The sequence below is a fragment of the Medicago sativa genome, chromosome 8, assembly GCF_051527215.1.
Source record: "Medicago sativa cultivar Bolivia chromosome 8, Bolivia_mono, whole genome shotgun sequence".
NCBI classification, from domain to species: Eukaryota; Viridiplantae; Streptophyta; class Magnoliopsida; order Fabales; family Fabaceae; genus Medicago; species Medicago sativa.
Window position 1 is genome coordinate 76,842,968 of NC_140756.1, and position 17,836 is coordinate 76,860,803.

Sequence of the window (17,836 nt, forward strand, 5' to 3'; positions counted from 1 at the left end):
GGAGCGCCGCTAGCCTAAACACCAATATTAACATAAGTGTGTCTGATTTTGTGGTGATTAAGATTAATTTTAAATATTTTTTTTAAATCGATGATTATTAAAAGCGAGTTGAATGCAAAACAGATTATATATGTGTGTGTGTGTGTAAAAGTGGACGATTTTTCATTATATATTACTTTTTCTATCATTTACGGTTATAATAACTAAATCTTATTTATAAAAAATGTCAGACAAAATAAAATTTACTTGTTCTGAATTTTTATAAGTCAATAGAGGATATATCGATTCTTTTTTACAATAAAATATAAAAAATTTAGTATGATTCTTATGAACAATAAAATGATTTTTTTTATGAATGATATTTTATAAAAAATAAAAATTGATAAATTTCTATTTATTTCATAAAAATGATTGTTAATTTATAGGTTTAGAAAACAAAAATACATGTACAACTTAATTTACGAGTGTACCTTGTAAATGAAAGAAAATATTATTTTTCTTACAAAAAACAACTCATTTAGTTATAAATTTAAAGTTTTGGTGTAGTTGTACACTCGATTTTTTGAGTGTCCCATAAAATTTGCCTTTTCAGATCGATAGAATTTTCAATTTGTGGTTGACGTTTGCCCTTTGGTGTGATTAATTAAAGCATTAGGCACAGCAGAATGATGATACTATGAGATAGCTTTATTTATTTATGAAATCAGTAACCTTAATAATCACATAGTAATATTTCACTACATAAAATTTGATTACTTATCATGAATTTATAGTTGCATCGCACCGATTTAATGCTCTATTTTTTTAATATTAGAAAAGACCTCAAGGCCAATAAAAGAGGAACACCAGGGGAAAACAAACCCCAACAAGGTCACTTCAAAGAAAAAGAAAACACTCATCAGGAGAAGAAATAAATAAAGACCTAGCAATAAATAATATTGATCCTTCCAACCTAGACAATATGTGACTCTATAACCTTCTCTATAATGCTGAAATATGTGAGCAATCAGGTCTCTTTGAATCAAATGATGAATACGTTTGAAGAATGGACCATATAGGTGGGAAGGAGGGCAACTCTTTGGAATAAGATTGAATTACAACGACCTAGAGTCACTCTCAAGCCACAAATATTTGTATTTTTTTCTTTTATGCTATGCAAGCTTCAAATCATGGCAAATGCCCTAACTCTACTCTGCCATTAGGATAGAAGAAAGTGTCAATATCATGCTTTAGTATTTATAATATATCAACAATGTCATTTAACAAATACGAAATATTGTAAAAGATTCAAAACATGCATTATTAATATGTAAATATTTGTGAAAATATTTTGCTTGGTAGAAATTTGTGAAAATGTTTTAGATAATAATATTATCTAATGATATGATGATAAAATATGATTGAATGCACATGTATAATATTTTTTTAGGTGAGTGGGAAAGAGAGAATGTTAAATAAATAAGTTGGATTCAATACAAAGAGCTTGATTATTTATATGAAAATTATTTTAAAAGTACTATATACTTCACTTATTTGTTTTTTTTAATGGGATACTTCACTTATTTGTTAACAACTTGATATTTTTTTAATTTGAAAGAACAACTTGATATTTTTAACTTGTCTATCTCTATGTTTCATTTTAAATTTGCTTATACGAATTTACCACCATTTTTGTATAACTATTAAATTTATTAAGGTTTTGTTATATGATTTTGAATAATTTTTCTTATTTACCGACACATACATATATCTTATGATAATTGATATTTATCGTAAGAAACAAGAACTTTGAATGACATCTATGTAAAGTGAATTTTCCAAATACAAAAAGAGAAATTCTTACATGAACCCTTACCTAAGAGATCATTCTTACACCCAACCAATTAAAATCAAACATCTCATTAAAATAATAAAAATAATTAATATCATAATTTTTTCTCATTATTTTTAATATTTCTCTCTCCTTTTTCCACTTTCTTTAACCAACAAAAACCACCCACCACCATTTATTGTTTTCATTTCCTTAATTAAAATCACATTTTTTTTTAAGTTAATAACATGTGTCATATTTTTATTAGTTGGGTGTTAGAATAATCTCTTAGGTAAGAGTTCATGCAAGAATATCTCATAAAAAAACTCAATTAATATATCTTTGTTGCAATGTCTAATCTTCATCTCCCACTCATAAGAAAAAAAAGTTCATTTTAGTAACGGAAAAGAACTCATTTTTTGTTGCAAGTAAAAAACCTCTCACACATGAACAAGTAATTCTCGAAACTTTAATCTCAGTCGGTTGTTCCTAAATCTCATTCTCACAACAAATGTGAGATCTCACTAAGACCCTAAATTTATCAAAATGTGTGTCCGAGTTTTGATTCTCACAACAAATATTTAGTGAGTAATATTGACAATATATAAATAAAACAACTTTCTTTCATTCAAAAATAAAACAACTTAAAAACGACTGTAAAAATAGAGAGAGAATGGTGTGATATTGTTTATGTGACAACTTTGTACCATAGCACAAAAATTTCATTTTTGGCTAATGTTAGAAATACATTCTTTAACACACTTTTTTAGATATTTTTTTATTGGTTAAAATCCACAGAGGTTCTACCAAATTAATGACGGAATCACGTGATTTGTTCACACCCATTTGCATTTTAATCAATAAAACGGCGTGTGTTGTTAGCACTCTTCTTCTGAAATAATGTTAACCGTACACTCTTTATCACACATTTTTCTATATACTCTCTTATTGTATTGTTAAAATTCACAAGTCTCGTCGAACTTATATGGAATTGACATGATTTTGTGCAACTCATGTGAATTGTAACAAACAAAGAGAGTATGTTGCTAAGCTAGCAACACTCTTCAACAAATATTTTTCAACTTTTAACGCTAAGGCGCCTAGGGATTTCAGCATTGACAGTAACGAATAAATATAACATTGTTGGCAAGAAAAAGAATTCCGTTTTAAATTTCTTAGTTCCAAATAAATATCATTTTGGGAATTTTGATAGCTGATGAGTGACAATTGCTTTTCTTCTTGGCTCTTCCCCGCAAATCTAATGATCATGTAGGTAAATCATATCAAACTTCTGGAAAGTTAGCAGCCATACATATGCAATATGCACCTTGTGTGATCATAATATAACCACATAAATGTGAGGCTTACATTCCTTTGTTACCACTAATTAAAGTCTCAAAATCTATGCTTGATTAACTAACTATAGAGGGACACCAGATCCTTCATTTCAGAATCAGAGGAGCATAGCCAAATATGATAATATCCTAAAATGACTATGAACTAGTATGGAAAGGTTTCAACAAATGTTTAGGAAATAAAAATTGAAACAACCTCACAACTATATATGAGTCTTTTAAATAAGGTAGTCTTGTTAACATGTGTCCTTAGATCAATTGTAAATTATAAGAAAAATAGAATAGCTTTTGAATTTTCAAAAAACTAAAAAACACAAGTTAAAAAAACAAATAAATTACACCGGTTGTGTTATTTAGACACATAAAAATCGGCCCGGTATCCTAACACCTTATATGAATGAGTGTAGACATTGAACACGAGAAAAAGGACATTAAATGAAAGAAAAACATTTATCTTTCTACATTTGGATCTTTTAACTTGTGTCCAATGCTAGCACAATTGTTACCAATTGCCTTTAAATAATAAACTTGTGATCTTTCACAAATTAAAATCAACTTGTGCATTTTAGCATTTTAAAAACTCTTATCTTTTTTTTTTTTTTTTGGGTACAAAAACTCTTATCTAACTTAGTCAAAAATATATTTAAAATAATACGAAGTTTGGGAGTTAAAGAACAAGATACATAATACAAAATAGACTAGTATTGATGATAAGATACATGAAGTGGTACATAGTACATACACTAGATAGTTAAAAAGCAAGTTTCTACCAAAAATGGAAGGCAAGGGTCGGCATAGAGTGGCATATCCAATGAATTGCTGATATTGACAAAAGAATACAGCAAAAAATATGCATGCAATTGCTATTAGACAAAATTGAATCTCTTTTCTTCACTTATTTTGAGGCTTCGATAACAACGAAATCTTCATATAATTTAGAATCAACCAATTCATTGAATTGTTATTTTTTTTGGAATAAATTCATTGAAATTTTAAAAGGAAGGCAAAGACATGGAAAATAAAGATGACACCCCAAAAGAAGCAAAAGATTATTATTCTAGATCAATATGGTGGTCAGAAACAGCACAAGCATTTCAGGATCATAAAACATATGGCACAAATGGAACTTATAGCTTCCAAGAAATAGTGACTCCAGAAATTTCTGAATCATTTGGAGATCTCAAAGGTTTAACTAGCAACAGAAACAGAGTTAATGAAATAGTACTGGACACCGGTAGCGAAGAAAACGGTAAATTTGTTCCTTACTCTGTACAATTATTGTCAACAGAAATTGTGGAAATAGTTGAGGATGGAAAGAGCATAACAATCAACAAAGATAGAAGAGTTGATGACCTTTATGTTGCTGTTGGTGAAGATGACATGGATGTAGTGAAATGGGTTCTTGATCATGCTGTTTCTCCTGGTGCTAGGATTTTTCTTGTCCATGTTTCTCCTCCAATCACATTGATTCCTACACCAGGTAAAGAGCAACACCCCTAGGCTATGAAACACGGACACCAACGCTACATCCACACATATATTTACATTAAATTATTTGATTTTCTTAAATTATTATTGATGTCGACGTGTCCGTGTCCGTGCCCGTGCCTGTGTCTGCGCTTCATAACCATAGGCTTATAAGTTGGTATCATCTTCGGTCAATCCGAATAAATCACCAAAGGGAGAGATTAACATAAAAAAACTCAAAAGTCTTGTTAGGCCTAATCAATAATTTATTTTAAGAGAAAGGGGACATATTGTGAAAGTAAATTAGTTTTTCACTAATGTTCAATAAGAATTGAGTATAAGACACTTAATTTGAAAAAGTGGTTATAATAAAGGCCTACATGAAAATATGACGAGTAGTTCTTATATTCATACAAAATAATAATAATATATATGATGAATTCTTATTAGATGACAATGTAAAACTATTTACAATGTCAATCTATCCCCATTAAACTCTTTTAATTGAACATATATTAGAGTCTAAAACAACATTTATTTCAGTAGCTTTTCCATTAGGCTAACGTACTAGTCTTACATCCTATGTCTCAATACATCCCAATAGCTGAATTTGAAAATGATATGTGCATGCTGAAAATGTTGAATATGATAGTTGGAATGCTTGAAAAAAGCCAACTGACCCCACAACAAGTAAGACGTTACCTGAATGAAGTTAACAATAAGAGGAAAGATCTTTTGCAGAAGTACATCCAGCTGAGCACTGAAGCCAAGGTAATTAAAGTATATGATGATATCAACAAAAACTACTGTATAATCCAAAATTAAACTAAATTCTTGTTCTCTTGTCCCCATATTTTCCTTTTCTCTCAGGTAATTGCAGAAACTTTGATTCTGGAGAGCAAGGACAAAGGAAAAGCCATTCTGGATCTCATCTCTATTCTTAACATAACCAACCTTGTATTAGGAGTCAAAAAGCTTCGGTATATAATACATGCTACCACTCAATTAGTGACAATATTGTCACTAACATGCATGGTTAAGGAATATTTGTCTTCTTTAACTAATTAATGATGTTAAATTATGTATATGAATTAACAGGCGCAGTGATAAATTAAGGGAAGGAGAGTTTGTAAAGAAAAATGCACCCAAGACATGTGATGTTACATTGATTTACAATGGTGAAGTGTTTATGTATGAGATTGATGCTTTTTTGGATGAATGTCAATCACAAAGTAAATATCACTCAAAATGCAACTTCTTTCATCAGTGTATTTGCTTTTCAGGCAAGTCAAGTTATTCTAATTTTTTAACCCGGATGCAAGAGTTTTTAACTAGTATAATTTTACAATCTCTTACTCTAATACATGTGTTTCCCTTGGTTACAGGATGTGTGGGAGAAGACATGGATAAATAGTTAACTAGTAATGATGTGCCTAAATTTGTATCCTTAGAGAAGTTTGAATTGTCAATTGTCGATGAAGCAAGCTGATTAATTTGTTGAATGAGAGAAGCTTTTGAAATCAAAAATTAACTTTCAGTTATGTGGAAGTAGATATAGCTTGCAAACCACAAGATCATATGTAAACTTAGGATATTAAGATTGTAGAAGACTATTTAATTTTTTTGGAAGAAAATGTCTTGTGAAAATATTCTATTTGATCAAGACATGCTAGCTGGATAATGTTGTTATATTATTAATTCTGTAACATTGTATTGCTTTATTTAATTATAATTACAATAAGTGTAATATAGAAACCATGTAGACAAATAAAACATATTCTTTAAAAGAACTCCTAAACTCCACACATTTGAAAACTCAACCATTTGCATGAAAAACAACTTTAAAGAGAACAAAAATCGTGGGAAAACAATTTGTTACTCTCTCTTCTAAGAGATAAACCCTAATTTCAAATCTCAACTTGAGAAAACAATATTAAATACATTGATAGTCAAAATACAACATTTTGTGTCGCATGTCTAACAAACTCAAACTTTTTATGACATAGTTTTATTAAAAGGCTAACGACATAAACAATTACAAACTTAAAAACTAACTTGTAAATAACATGTATGTTTGGTTTCTATTTTAGAGGATCAAAACCAATTTTAGAGTTTGTAGAATTGATTTTATTATGTTTAGATGATTTAAAGGAGAATTGATTTTGTTTGTAGAATTGATTCTAATTGAACCTATAATTTATAGCTTTTAGCTTTTACAATTGATTTTAACCTTAAATTAGTTATTACATTAACTTTTACATAAATACTACTCCCTCCGTCTCATAATTATTGTCTCTTTAGCATTTTTTCTTTTTCTCAAAATAATTGTCACTTTACAATACCAATGCAGTATTTATTACTTTTTTCCACTATTATACCCTTATTTATTGAATTTCATCCAACTTAACTACTCCACTAACTACAATTAATAAGGGTGTTTTAGTAAATGTTACTAATTTTACCATTGAAATCAACACAATTAATCATTTTCTTAATAACCGTGCACAAACCTTAAACGACTAATATTGTGAGACGGAGGGAGTACTACATTAGTAATCAATTTACTTGAAAGAGTGCAAAATATCTATTTGCCCCAAAAAGAATGCAATAGTACAGTCTAAAGATATAAGGCGGTTTTGCCTTGCCAAACACAGCCTTATAATATTGGCGCGTGAGATGTACTGAGATTCATTCAAAGTCGTGAGTGAGTGTTTGTCTCGAAACCTAATCCAATTCCAATCCATCAAAATTCATCATATCCTCACACTTCAAATCCAAATTGCGCTTTTCCGTAAACCCTAGAATTTCAAATCATGAACCCTTACGACAATAGATACTCCGATTCCACTTCTTTTCGCGGCCGTCGCAGGTACTTTCGTTTTCTTAATCTTCTTTTTTATTGTTTATTATCATTTATTAGAATAATTGGAATGAAACAAACTCGTTTTTTTATTGTTGTAGTGATCTCGTTGGACCTATGCCGCCACCGAATTTCGGCCGTGGCGGTCCTGCTCCGTACGGTGCTGCTCCATATGCATCCCATGCACCGACTGGTTTCGGATCAGCTCCGGTTACCCCGATTCCTCACTTTCTACCACCTCCTGGAGGAGGTGGATTTAGCATAGGTCGCGGTGGTGGAGGTGGTGGTTTTGGCCCTAGATTTAGCAACGGTCACGCGAGTGATAGAAAGTATGATTCGGGGCGTGGTGGGAGAGGTGGCGGTGGTAGAGGCGGAACTCACGGTTTTAGTGGTGGCCGAGGTCGTGGAGGTGGTGGCAGAGGAGGTAGTGGAGGAAGAGGTGGTGGATTTGGAGGTAGACATGGATCTTCTAAGGATGATTTGAACAACATTACACTTCCAAAGCAAGATTTTAGAAATTTGGTTCCTTTCCAGAAGAATTTCTATGTTGAAAGTCCTATGATACAAGCCATGTCTGATCAGCAAGTTATGCAGTACCGTGCTAGTAGGGATATTACAGTTGAAGGGCATGATGTGCCGAAACCAATTCGCGCTTTTCATGAGGCAAATTTTCCTGGTATTTTGTTTGTCTTCATTATGCTCCTTGTGTTTGTATTTATTCATTGATTATTACTTTTTTGTGCATTGTTTGTTTGATTATGTGTTATATTGTGCTGTTAGATTACTGCCTTGACGTTATTGCCAAGTTGGGTTTTGTTGAGCCTACTCCAATTCAGGCCCAGGGTTGGCCCATGGCCCTTACTGGTAGAGATTTAATTGGCATTGCTGAGACTGGCTCGGGTAAAACTCTGTCGTATCTACTTCCTGCTATAGTTCATGTCAGTGCACAACCTCGATTAGGTATGTATTTAAATCCCTGTTTAATTTTTTGACCATATAGGTTTTAATTTTATCGGTGGTTTAACGAATGTGTTTGCTGTTTTTTCAGTACAAGGAGAAGGTCCTGTTGTCCTGGTTTTAGCACCAACTAGAGAGTTAGCTGTTCAAATTCAACAAGAAGCTATGAAATTTGGGTCACGGTCAAATATTAGATGTACATGCATATACGGCGGTGCTCCAAAGGGCCCTCAAATCCGTGACCTTAGAATGGGTACTTGTTTTGCCTTTACATAACTGAAGGTCCTGTTCAATATTGATCAATATTGTGGTATAACATGAACATGACGATTTACGTTTGGTGCTTGGCAGGTGTTGAGATTGTTATTGCTACACCTGGTCGTCTAATAGATATGTTGGAAGCTCAGCACACAAACCTGCAGAGAGTGACTTACCTTGTCTTGGATGAAGCTGATCGAATGTTGGACATGGGTTTTGAACCTCAGATTCGGAAGATTGTAAACCAGGTAGGCACTGTTTGTGACTAACCTGCAATTAGTAAGAAATTGAGACAAAACCTAGAATTTGATTCATTTGTCATGTTTCTTCTGGATTATGGTTTGTAGTGTCAAGAATCTAAAAAATAATAAAATATGCAGAAAAGAGGGAAAACATTGAAAAATTTAGCAAAGTAAAAGCAACATTAGCTAAAAAGTTCATTGATAGAGTCTGCAGGATTTTCCTGTTCCGAAGTATTTTCCTGGCATTACATTTGCCCTTTCTTTCAATTCAGAAGTGGAGATGCTCTGCTCTACCTTCCTCTAAGGAATTTCTTTCATTATGATTATTTTTAAAATTCATATCTAATTACTTCAGTTGAGGTTATTACAGCAGAAAATTTCTAAGAACTTATTTGCTACTTGAATTATATTATGTTTGAAATATTAGGAGCAATGAATATGTGTTTTAATTTTGTGCATTTTTCTATGTTTTAGTTTTAATATGCGTAGTGCTTGTATTGTTTCCTAGACTTTGACATAGGGGCCATACCGCTTTAGCATTTGGGGCCGGACGCTACGCTATCTCTGCTAATGACTACATAGGTAGAAATTATCCTATTAGGACACTATTAAAAGTGTATATGTTATAACTGGGAGGTTAATATCAAGTTGGCTCCCTAAGATTGCAAATGGAACTTTACTCTACTCCCCTAAGGGTATAACTTACCCCCCCAAGTGAAAATCGACAACTTAAGCTAGGTTATGCAATTAAAGTAATGCGTTTACTTTTTAATTTTGTATTTATTACTATCTTTTTCATTTAAATCAAATTTGGCTTTAGAGTATCTTGAAATGCTGATACTGTTGTAGCATATTGAATCTGTTTGCTTTGGAGGCACAATTAATCAGTTACGTTTGGTGGTGTTTTGAAATAACAGATTCGGCCAGATAGGCAGACATTATACTGGAGTGCAACATGGCCAAAGGAGGTTGAATCTCTGGCAAGGCAGTTTCTGCACAACCCATATAAGGTTACTTGAATTGCATTCCCGATTCATATGTATACTTTCATTTATGCATAGTTATATTTCTAAGTTGTTGCGCTATGAATTGGCTTATTTAAACCTCATTTAGGTGATTATTGATTAGTGTATTTCATTGTGGGATATCATGATCTTATAGGTAGTTATTGGGTCACCATATCTGAAAGCAAATCAATCTATAAATCAAGTTGTTGAAGTTGTCACCGACATGGAGAAATATAACAGGTTTGTGTCCTCACAGTCACAGATGATAAATAGTGAACAATAGTGATGTTTTTGCTTGCCAAATTAAAACTTTGATGTTGCTAATACAGACTGATCAAGCTGCTGAAAGAAGTGATGGATGGGAGCCGAATTCTAATATTTACAGAAACAAAAAAGGGATGTGACCAAGTTACTAGACAATTGAGAATGGATGGATGGCCAGCATTATCCATCCATGGTGATAAAAACCAGGCTGAAAGGGATTGGGTTTTGGCTGAATTTAAGAGTGGCAGAAGTCCAATAATGACTGCCACTGATGTTGCTGCACGGGGTCTTGGTAGGATCACTGTGTGTTTAGAATCTTAGGATTTTTGATATAAATCTAGAACTTAACAATAGGCGAGTTGGCCGGCTGCTTTCCAGTTCCCCTTGACAACAATTTGTGGTTTGAGTGTGCGTGGGTGGGGGTCATATTTGAGTTTGTTGGAAGTGCCTGTAACTTGACCAGGGGATTGATGAGATGAAATTGTTTCGCTGCTGTCAGTAGACTGCTTGATGGAGTTAATTTGGGAACTATCCTCTTAAAGATGTCAAGTTATATGGATGCCTAGGCTCTAGGGCAGAGTTCCTTTGATATGGCTGGGATATTGATCTCTACTTTCTGACGTAGTATCCCTTGTATGATCCTGTATTTCACGGGGCAGGTTAATGTGTGGCGATTTACTTGCTTGACAAAACAAGGTGAGTTTATCAATAATTTGCCATTGTTGCCTGAAGTCATGTCATCCTAGTCATATCACTGTTGGCAGTTTCTTAAAAAATAGTCAAATTGATCGATCCCCATCCACAGTTATGGAGCTGGTTATCTTTGCGGCCCGGTTGACTCATACATACCTTGTTGATAATTGGATACAGTAGATGACAGTGATGGTGAAGCTTCTCCTTATCCCTTAAAGGTTCAGGTGGGCACATTGATGAGATGAATGTGTTGACTTGAGTTTGATCCCTAGAATCTTACGGGGCAGGGATAAGGATATTTGCAGTTTCTCCTCAAACCTTGCACACAATTCCTTATGATGTTTTACTTGTTTCTTGCAGATGTGAAGGACATAAAATGTGTGGTCAATTATGATTTTCCTTCAAGCCTCGAAGATTATGTCCATAGAATTGGTCGAACTGGCCGTGCAGGAGCTAAAGGAACTGCATATAGTTTTTTTACCAGTGCTAATGCGAAGTATGCTAGGGATTTGATTAAGATCTTACAAGATGCTGGTCAGATTGTTAGTCCTGCATTGTCTGCATTGACTCGGTCTGGTGGTTTTGGTCAACATGGTAATTCTAGTTAGTTTTTACATTTAAACGTGAGTATTTTCTTTTTGGATTATGTGTAAGTAGTTCTTATCCTTTTGTAGCATCAAGGGGAGGCTTTCGCTCAAGAGGACGAGGAGGGGGAGGAGGCTATGGCAATCGGGGTTCAACATCAGGATCCAATGCCATTCCTGTAGGCGGGAAGAGGCCGTGGCAGTCTAGGTAGTTGGTGCTAAGTTAGTCAATTTCTTAAGCTTTGTTTATTTGAAAGTAGTCACCAGATACATACTTTTTAACTAGACACTACATGTATTTGCCAGCATTACATTTGAAACAACACATTAGTTGTTAGGTTATAGGAAGCAAAAAAAAGAACTAATCTTCTAGTGACTGAAGTCAACGAGGAATGTGCTGTAAATGATTGATGCATGTAATTAGTTGGAGTGACCTACAAGGCCTGCTAATTTTCGAATTGTTAGTTACTATGCCCACCATTTAAATACTCTGATATTTAACTGACAGCCAGGAGTCATTCTCTGCGACATCAAAAGTTGCAGTTGGTAAATTATTCAATCAAGTATATGGAGGTAAGTTTTTATTTTGGCTAATCACATTTTAAAGGAGTTAAGCCTAGGATGAACTCTCGATTTCGTTTGTAGACTTGCTCTTTTTCTCGATTTCAGGAGTACAAGGGTACTATAACCTGTCAAATATACATTATAATTTATAATTTCTCTAATCACTCTATGAGACGAACACACCAATCCACAAATTGCAAGCTGACATTTCAACTAGTACTACTCACAAAGCCATCCCCAAGAAAACTAATTTAACATATGCAATTACATATACCTGAGTGTGAGGTAATGCAATTTTTTTATTTTTTTTTACAGAATCGTGACAAATGTTATAAAATAATCAAATATGATTTCTTTTACTTATGAAACAAAATGAGTTTAAGCAACACGACAATCCGAAACACCTTTATGTTTGGCTCCTGTTCTATTCCATATTCATTCAGAATTCAAGGATATGTTTGGAATCAGATTAGTGGTTTGATGTGGAATGGAGTGAAATGTAACGAGTCTTTTATTGTGTCAACTAAGATGTTTTTAAAGATGAGTGATATTTGAACAACTAAGATGCGATAACCACATAAAAATTCACAAAATAAATGTTAGTTTGGTTATAAAAGAGAGAAATAATGTTAGTTTTATTATAAAAGGGAAAAAATTATTATTATGTAAGACAACTTTCTGGTGATGGACTAGTTCATTAAACTTCCAATGTTTATGCCACGTCCTTCGTTTGTTATGTTTTGTTTTGTTTTGTTTCGTACCAACAAGTGTTTCTAACCCTATTTTGTTTGTTTTAGAGACCAGTTCTCTTACGTGGGTGGTAGAGCTCACACATACATTTCACAAATCTGAGGTGTATTATAGAGTAGTGGATATATATGGAGTACATCATTGAATGAAAACTAAACTACTAATAACGGGTACCATACGTTTTCGTAGACATTGGTTGGACACGAAATTTCCTTGTAGTAGTACTAATATTCATCGTTTCTAAAACTATGCACAATAAATTTAATCTACGCGGACTCAAGAATTTTATTTTTGCTTTGACATCCTCAAAGTACCTTTCAACAACAACCCGTGTGTATTGACTAAAAGGTCGTCTATGATATGATAAAAGAGTTTCATTGCATCTTACTCTTTAATTTCTCACTAGTTTCGTTCTAACTCTAGTTATTTCCTGTATAATTTCAAATGAAAATAAATAAACATACTTTATAAAAAAGTTGTACTAAAGTTAATTTAATTAAGAAGTTTCCACACTTTGCTTTTGACAAATATATGTATGTTAGTTGAAGATATATTTATTAACATGCGTGACTTACTATTCTTGAAGCAGAAGAATCGTGTACAAAGGCAAAGGAAAGAGTGACAAACAATCACCAAGATCACCTTCAAGTTCTTACACAATAGTACGAGGTAATACACAAATACTATCATCTTCTTCCTTAATTTCATGTTTTTTTAATACCATAGAATTTAATTCATATATATCTCTGCAGTATCAGTTTTCAGTTTCCCAGCTTCAGTTTTTGAAGTATAAGAAAGAAAGTAAAGTGGTTAATTAGTGTTGAATGATGAAAAGCCCTAACCCTAGCCCTAAACTGGAAGAGGAAAAGAGCCTTGAAGAAGAGCTGTTGATACCGATTTTAATGGGAGAGCAAGTGATAAAGCTAGCAGAGGAAGCAAAATCATCAAAAGTTGAATGTCGCGAACTAGCGAAGAAGGTGGAGATACTCTGCAAAAATCTTCGAGGTGTCGTGCGAGTGGTGACAGGGAGCCATCAATCGTTAAACGATAGACCAATCAGGCGCATGGTGAGGGAATTATCAAAGAATCTAGAAAAAACGCTTGCACTTGTGCGGAGGTGCAAAAATCAAGGTGTTGTTGTCCTGAGGAATGTGTTAACCATGAGGAGTACAGGTGATTTTCGAAAAGTTTGGAATCTTCTAGAATCTTCTAACGGTGATATGATGTGGTTGTTGAACATATTTGAGTCTAAAGGGACTAATCTTTCGATATCTCCTATTGCAAGTAATGATCCAATCTTGGCTTGGGTGTGGACTTCAATTTATACCCTTCAGCTTGGTAACCCTAAGGATCGTGTTGAAGCCGCTAATGAATTGGGTTCTCTTGCTAAAGATAATGATCGGAACAAGTTCATCATTGTGGAAGAAGGTGGTGTTTTGCCTCTGCTGAAGGTACTTAAGGATTCTGCTTTCCCTGATTCTCAAGTTGCAGCTGCTAATGCCCTTACTAGCATTGTTTCTGGTGACGATGATCAACAAAGGATAGTTCAATTCCTTCTCAGCAACCTCGCTGTTCCTGTTATTGTTCAGGTTCTATCGGATGCAGCATTCAGAGTTCGTGTTTCGGTTGCTAATTTGGTTTCTGCTATGGCTGATCAAGAGCCTCTTGCTCGTGACGAGTTTATAAGGGCTAATGTGACCAAACCACTTGTGTTGTTTATGTCTTTGGATACTGTTCTCAACAAACCTGTCGCTGCTCGAAGTGGACTTCATTCGGTGGTTCAAAATTTGTCTGAGGTTGATTCTGATTTAAGCAACTGCAGAGGAAGAGAAGCTGATCAGAGCCCCGAGTTGAGGAATGATGTTAAAGTCAGCTGTGCTAAGGCTCTTTGGAAACTCTCCAAAGGGTGTCTTTTAGCTTGTAAGAAGATCACGGAGACTAAAGGCTTGATTTGTCTGGCTAAGATTATTGAGTCTGAGAGTGGAGAATTGAGGCTCAATTGTCTCATGGCTGTTATGGAGATTGCGGCTGTGGCAGAGTCCAATGCTGATCTTAGAAGGGGTGCTTTCAAGCCTACAGCACCGGTTGCAAAGGCTGTTTTGGATCAGCTTTTGAAGGTGGTTCGAGAAGAGCGCGATTCAAAATTGTTGATTCCTGCTATTAAGTCAATTGGGTCATTGGCCAGAAACTTTCCTGGTAAGGTTCCTCATGTTCTTGGTCCTTTAGTTGCACACCTTGGAACCAAGGATTTAAATGTGGCTAGTGAAGTTATTGTCGCCTTGATAAAATTTGTGTGCGCCGACAATTATAACCGTGTCGACCATTCTAAGGCAATACTTGAGCTTGACGGAATTCCTAAGCTAATGAGTCTGCTGAAGATGAAGGATGATCAACAAGTGTATGGCCTAAAATTACTTTGTTATCTTGCCTTAAATGTTGGCAATAGTAAGGTTCTTGAGCAAGAACGTGTATTGAGTACTATAGAGAAACTTGCTCGTCCCGTTCTAGCTCAAAATCCTGATTTGAAGGAACTGTTTGCGAACGCTATACACCACCTATCGCTTTATCAGTCGGGTGTTCAATTGCACAGACATCCTTTGGGATTGGGACTATAAGTCTCACTGATTCAGTTAATCAAAACAATGGTCGTTGTAATTAGTGTTTCAAATGGAAAAGTAAGTAAGGCTGTATTGTAATTACAAATGATTGAACATCGACTGTTTTTTTGATATGGACCGACTGATAAATGATAATCCAAAGGTGATCAAAATAATGGCCCTTGTAAGTGTTTCCAATGGCAAATTAAGAGTTTATTGTAATAAAATAAAATGGTTCAAGTTCACTGTTATTTGAAGTTGATTGAATAAGTGAATATCATCTAATTCATACATAACACTTGTGTCTGGAAATATTGCACATCTTATACCACAACTGTCTGTAGACTTCATAGCATTGCCAGCTTTTCTATCTTGTGTGACTTCTAACAACACTTCCTTATTTTCTCCATAAAAAGTAATGCTGTAACACCATTACACAATTATTTGGTTTCTGCTCTGTTATGATCTGCTTTTGAGTTGGTTTTACACTTCTTACTCTTCATTGAAAAAGGGTGTACATAAATACTACCTGTTCAGCACCTAAAAAAAAAAAAGGTTAAATAAGTTTTTCGTCCCTATAAATATATCAAAATTTGATTTTAGTCCCTAAAAAATAAAATGCGATTTTTCATCCTCACAAAATTTTATGATTTATTTTTGGTCCCTAATGGATATAATTTTGACATTTTTTTAACATAATATGAATATATAAAGGTTGAACATAATAAACGAACATAATATGGATACAATTTGAACATAAAAGTGTTATCTTAATCTTAATCTTAATATTAGACCTTTTCATCACATGTTTTTAGTAACAAATTCCAAGTGTCAATCAATAAGCAACTCCACCTATTAATCATCAAAATTATAAAGTACACTTTTTTATCCTCTTTTAGCTTTTCCAATTCAAATGCAAACCAACTATGAGTTGGGCCTCAAGATAACTCTGTTTCTCATCAGCTCATTTACACTAGACCATAATTTCACCACAAAACAACAAAAAAAGATGTTGTAGTCTGCCGCACTTTCTTCTATTAGCTTCTAAGACTTCACACCTTTCTCTTAGCTTCATAAACTTCACATCCATTTTGGGTGAAAGATTCCTTACACCCACACTATAAGCAACAGCTTCCAAGACAAGCTATGTACCACTCAAATTCAAACTGAATCAAGTTTTCCCCTCTCTCTACTTTTCAAAATTTGAATCTCTCAAACTCTTATCTCATTTTTATATATTTTTTTCCTTCTTCTACCTCCTAACCACATGTCTCTCTTTTTGGTTTTTCATTTTTTTCTCCCTAATCTAACTAATTATATACCAAAGACGTCTTTTCTTTGAGGAGTAAGCCATCATGAGTATTGACAGCTGAAATCTTCCCTCATGTTGGTTTTGATACAGGTTTTGTTGGTGAAGGTTCCTGACTTCCTGTTGTCCTTGCAAAGCCTCAATCTTGCAGGAATAAGTGGTGAATTGGTAAGGAATTGAAATATTCTTCACTTTATGTTGGCTAATTTGTTGGATTTCAACTTCCAGTGTGATAGAGGTTTATTTTGTGATCACATGTTTTTTCTTAGTAGAGATCTTTTTTACTCTGCTTTCATTAAATAGCCTCATAAAATTTTGCAATTTGCATTTGTCTTATAGTTGTAGAACAAATAGCTGGACCTGCCTGCTCAATCAAAGAGCATCTCCAGCTCTTCTGTTAGTCATGATTGTTCAAGTTATATTCAAGAATTCAATAAGGTAGACTCTATCTCTTTGCATTGAGTATTATTAAATCGATAAGTTCTTTGAATATATTGTGGTCTGTAATCTGTATGTCATTATTTTGTTTTCACTAGCTATGTTTCTTTTATCTAACCAACTTGAAGTATCGATATATAGGCTAGATTTTTTATTTCCTTGGTAATTTTGAGTGGCGATTAGATCTGTGCTGAAGAATATTGTGTTTTGTTTGCATCACCCTTTGTCATGCTTTATTATGGTTGGCTTTAACAGAACTTCAACTTGCAGTTTTCTTACATTAGTCTTTGCATACCTCATAGTTCCCTAGAAAAATTTCATAGGATTTTGTTTTTTGAAGCCCATGGATTGAACAATTACCAATAGAATTATCTTTGTAATCAGTGTATGTGTTAAATTAACAATTAACAATGAACTATTGGAAAACCAATATGCAACAGAGATATTGTCATTGTTATTTCATGTATTATCCAAAATCTCAAGATATACTCACATGCTAAATTTTGTTACTTTGTAAACATATGATTTGTTACTAAAAAATAGTTATGACTTGACTCCAACGTGAAGAAGCTCTCCAAGTTAACAGAACTAGACTTTCAACTTCCACCGAAGATGAAGAACTTAAAGATTGAGAAGGCTCGCTGCTCTTGAGTATGATGTCGGGTTTATAATTATGTCTTA

At 33.8% G+C, this 17,836-nt stretch overlaps 3 protein-coding genes and 1 long non-coding RNA gene across 10 annotated transcripts; all 4 read left to right on the plus strand.

Moving 5' to 3' along the window:
- The first annotated feature begins 3,992 nt into the window (after window positions 1–3,992).
- LOC146901693 (uncharacterized) lies at window positions 3,993–6,361 on the plus strand. Its single transcript, XM_085735057.1, has 5 exons — window positions 3,993–4,645; window positions 5,285–5,403; window positions 5,503–5,612; window positions 5,731–5,915; window positions 6,018–6,361. The coding sequence occupies exons 1-5, from the start codon at window positions 4,177–4,179 to the stop codon at window positions 6,044–6,046; spliced, it is 912 nt and encodes a 303-aa protein (XP_085591183.1). The 5' UTR covers window positions 3,993–4,176; the 3' UTR covers window positions 6,047–6,361.
- Window positions 6,362–7,284: 923 nt separating this feature from the next.
- LOC146901694 (P-loop containing nucleoside triphosphate hydrolases superfamily protein) lies at window positions 7,285–11,961 on the plus strand. 2 transcript variants are annotated; one of them, XR_015023063.1, is made up of 10 exons: window positions 7,285–7,501; window positions 7,594–8,168; window positions 8,273–8,452; window positions 8,541–8,702; window positions 8,801–8,955; window positions 9,867–9,959; window positions 10,111–10,196; window positions 10,286–11,137; window positions 11,274–11,507; window positions 11,588–11,961. XR_015023063.1 is itself a non-coding variant. In XM_085736154.1 (10 exons), the coding sequence occupies exons 1-10, from the start codon at window positions 7,446–7,448 to the stop codon at window positions 11,707–11,709; spliced, it is 1,890 nt and encodes a 629-aa protein (XP_085592280.1). In that variant the 5' UTR covers window positions 7,285–7,445; the 3' UTR covers window positions 11,710–11,961. The 2 variants fall into 2 exon arrangements, 1 of the variants encoding a protein (XP_085592280.1); XM_085736154.1 differs by having other exon boundaries at window positions 10,286–10,512.
- A 44-nt stretch (window positions 11,962–12,005) lies between these two features.
- Window positions 12,006–15,704, plus strand: LOC146901695 (uncharacterized). 4 transcript variants are annotated; one of them, XM_085736159.1, is made up of 3 exons: window positions 12,006–12,346; window positions 13,401–13,480; window positions 13,564–15,704. In XM_085736159.1, exon 3 carries the CDS (start codon window positions 13,636–13,638, stop codon window positions 15,424–15,426), a length of 1,791 nt encoding a protein of 596 aa, XP_085592285.1. In that variant the 5' UTR covers window positions 12,006–12,346; window positions 13,401–13,480; window positions 13,564–13,635; the 3' UTR covers window positions 15,427–15,704. The 4 variants fall into 4 exon arrangements, with proteins under 4 accessions (XP_085592285.1, XP_085592283.1, XP_085592284.1 ...); XM_085736157.1 differs by lacking the exon at window positions 12,006–12,346 and adding an exon at window positions 13,064–13,159; XM_085736158.1 differs by lacking the exon at window positions 12,006–12,346 and adding an exon at window positions 13,064–13,159 and having other exon boundaries at window positions 13,570–15,704.
- A 762-nt stretch (window positions 15,705–16,466) lies between these two features.
- On the plus strand, window positions 16,467–17,836 carry LOC146901696 (uncharacterized). 3 transcript variants are annotated; one of them, XR_015023065.1, is made up of 4 exons: window positions 16,467–16,583; window positions 16,811–16,885; window positions 17,057–17,155; window positions 17,699–17,836. It is a non-coding gene; the product is annotated as an uncharacterized LOC146901696 (long non-coding RNA). The 3 variants fall into 3 exon arrangements; XR_015023066.1 differs by having other exon boundaries at window positions 16,474–16,556; XR_015023064.1 differs by lacking the exon at window positions 16,467–16,583 and having other exon boundaries at window positions 16,745–16,885.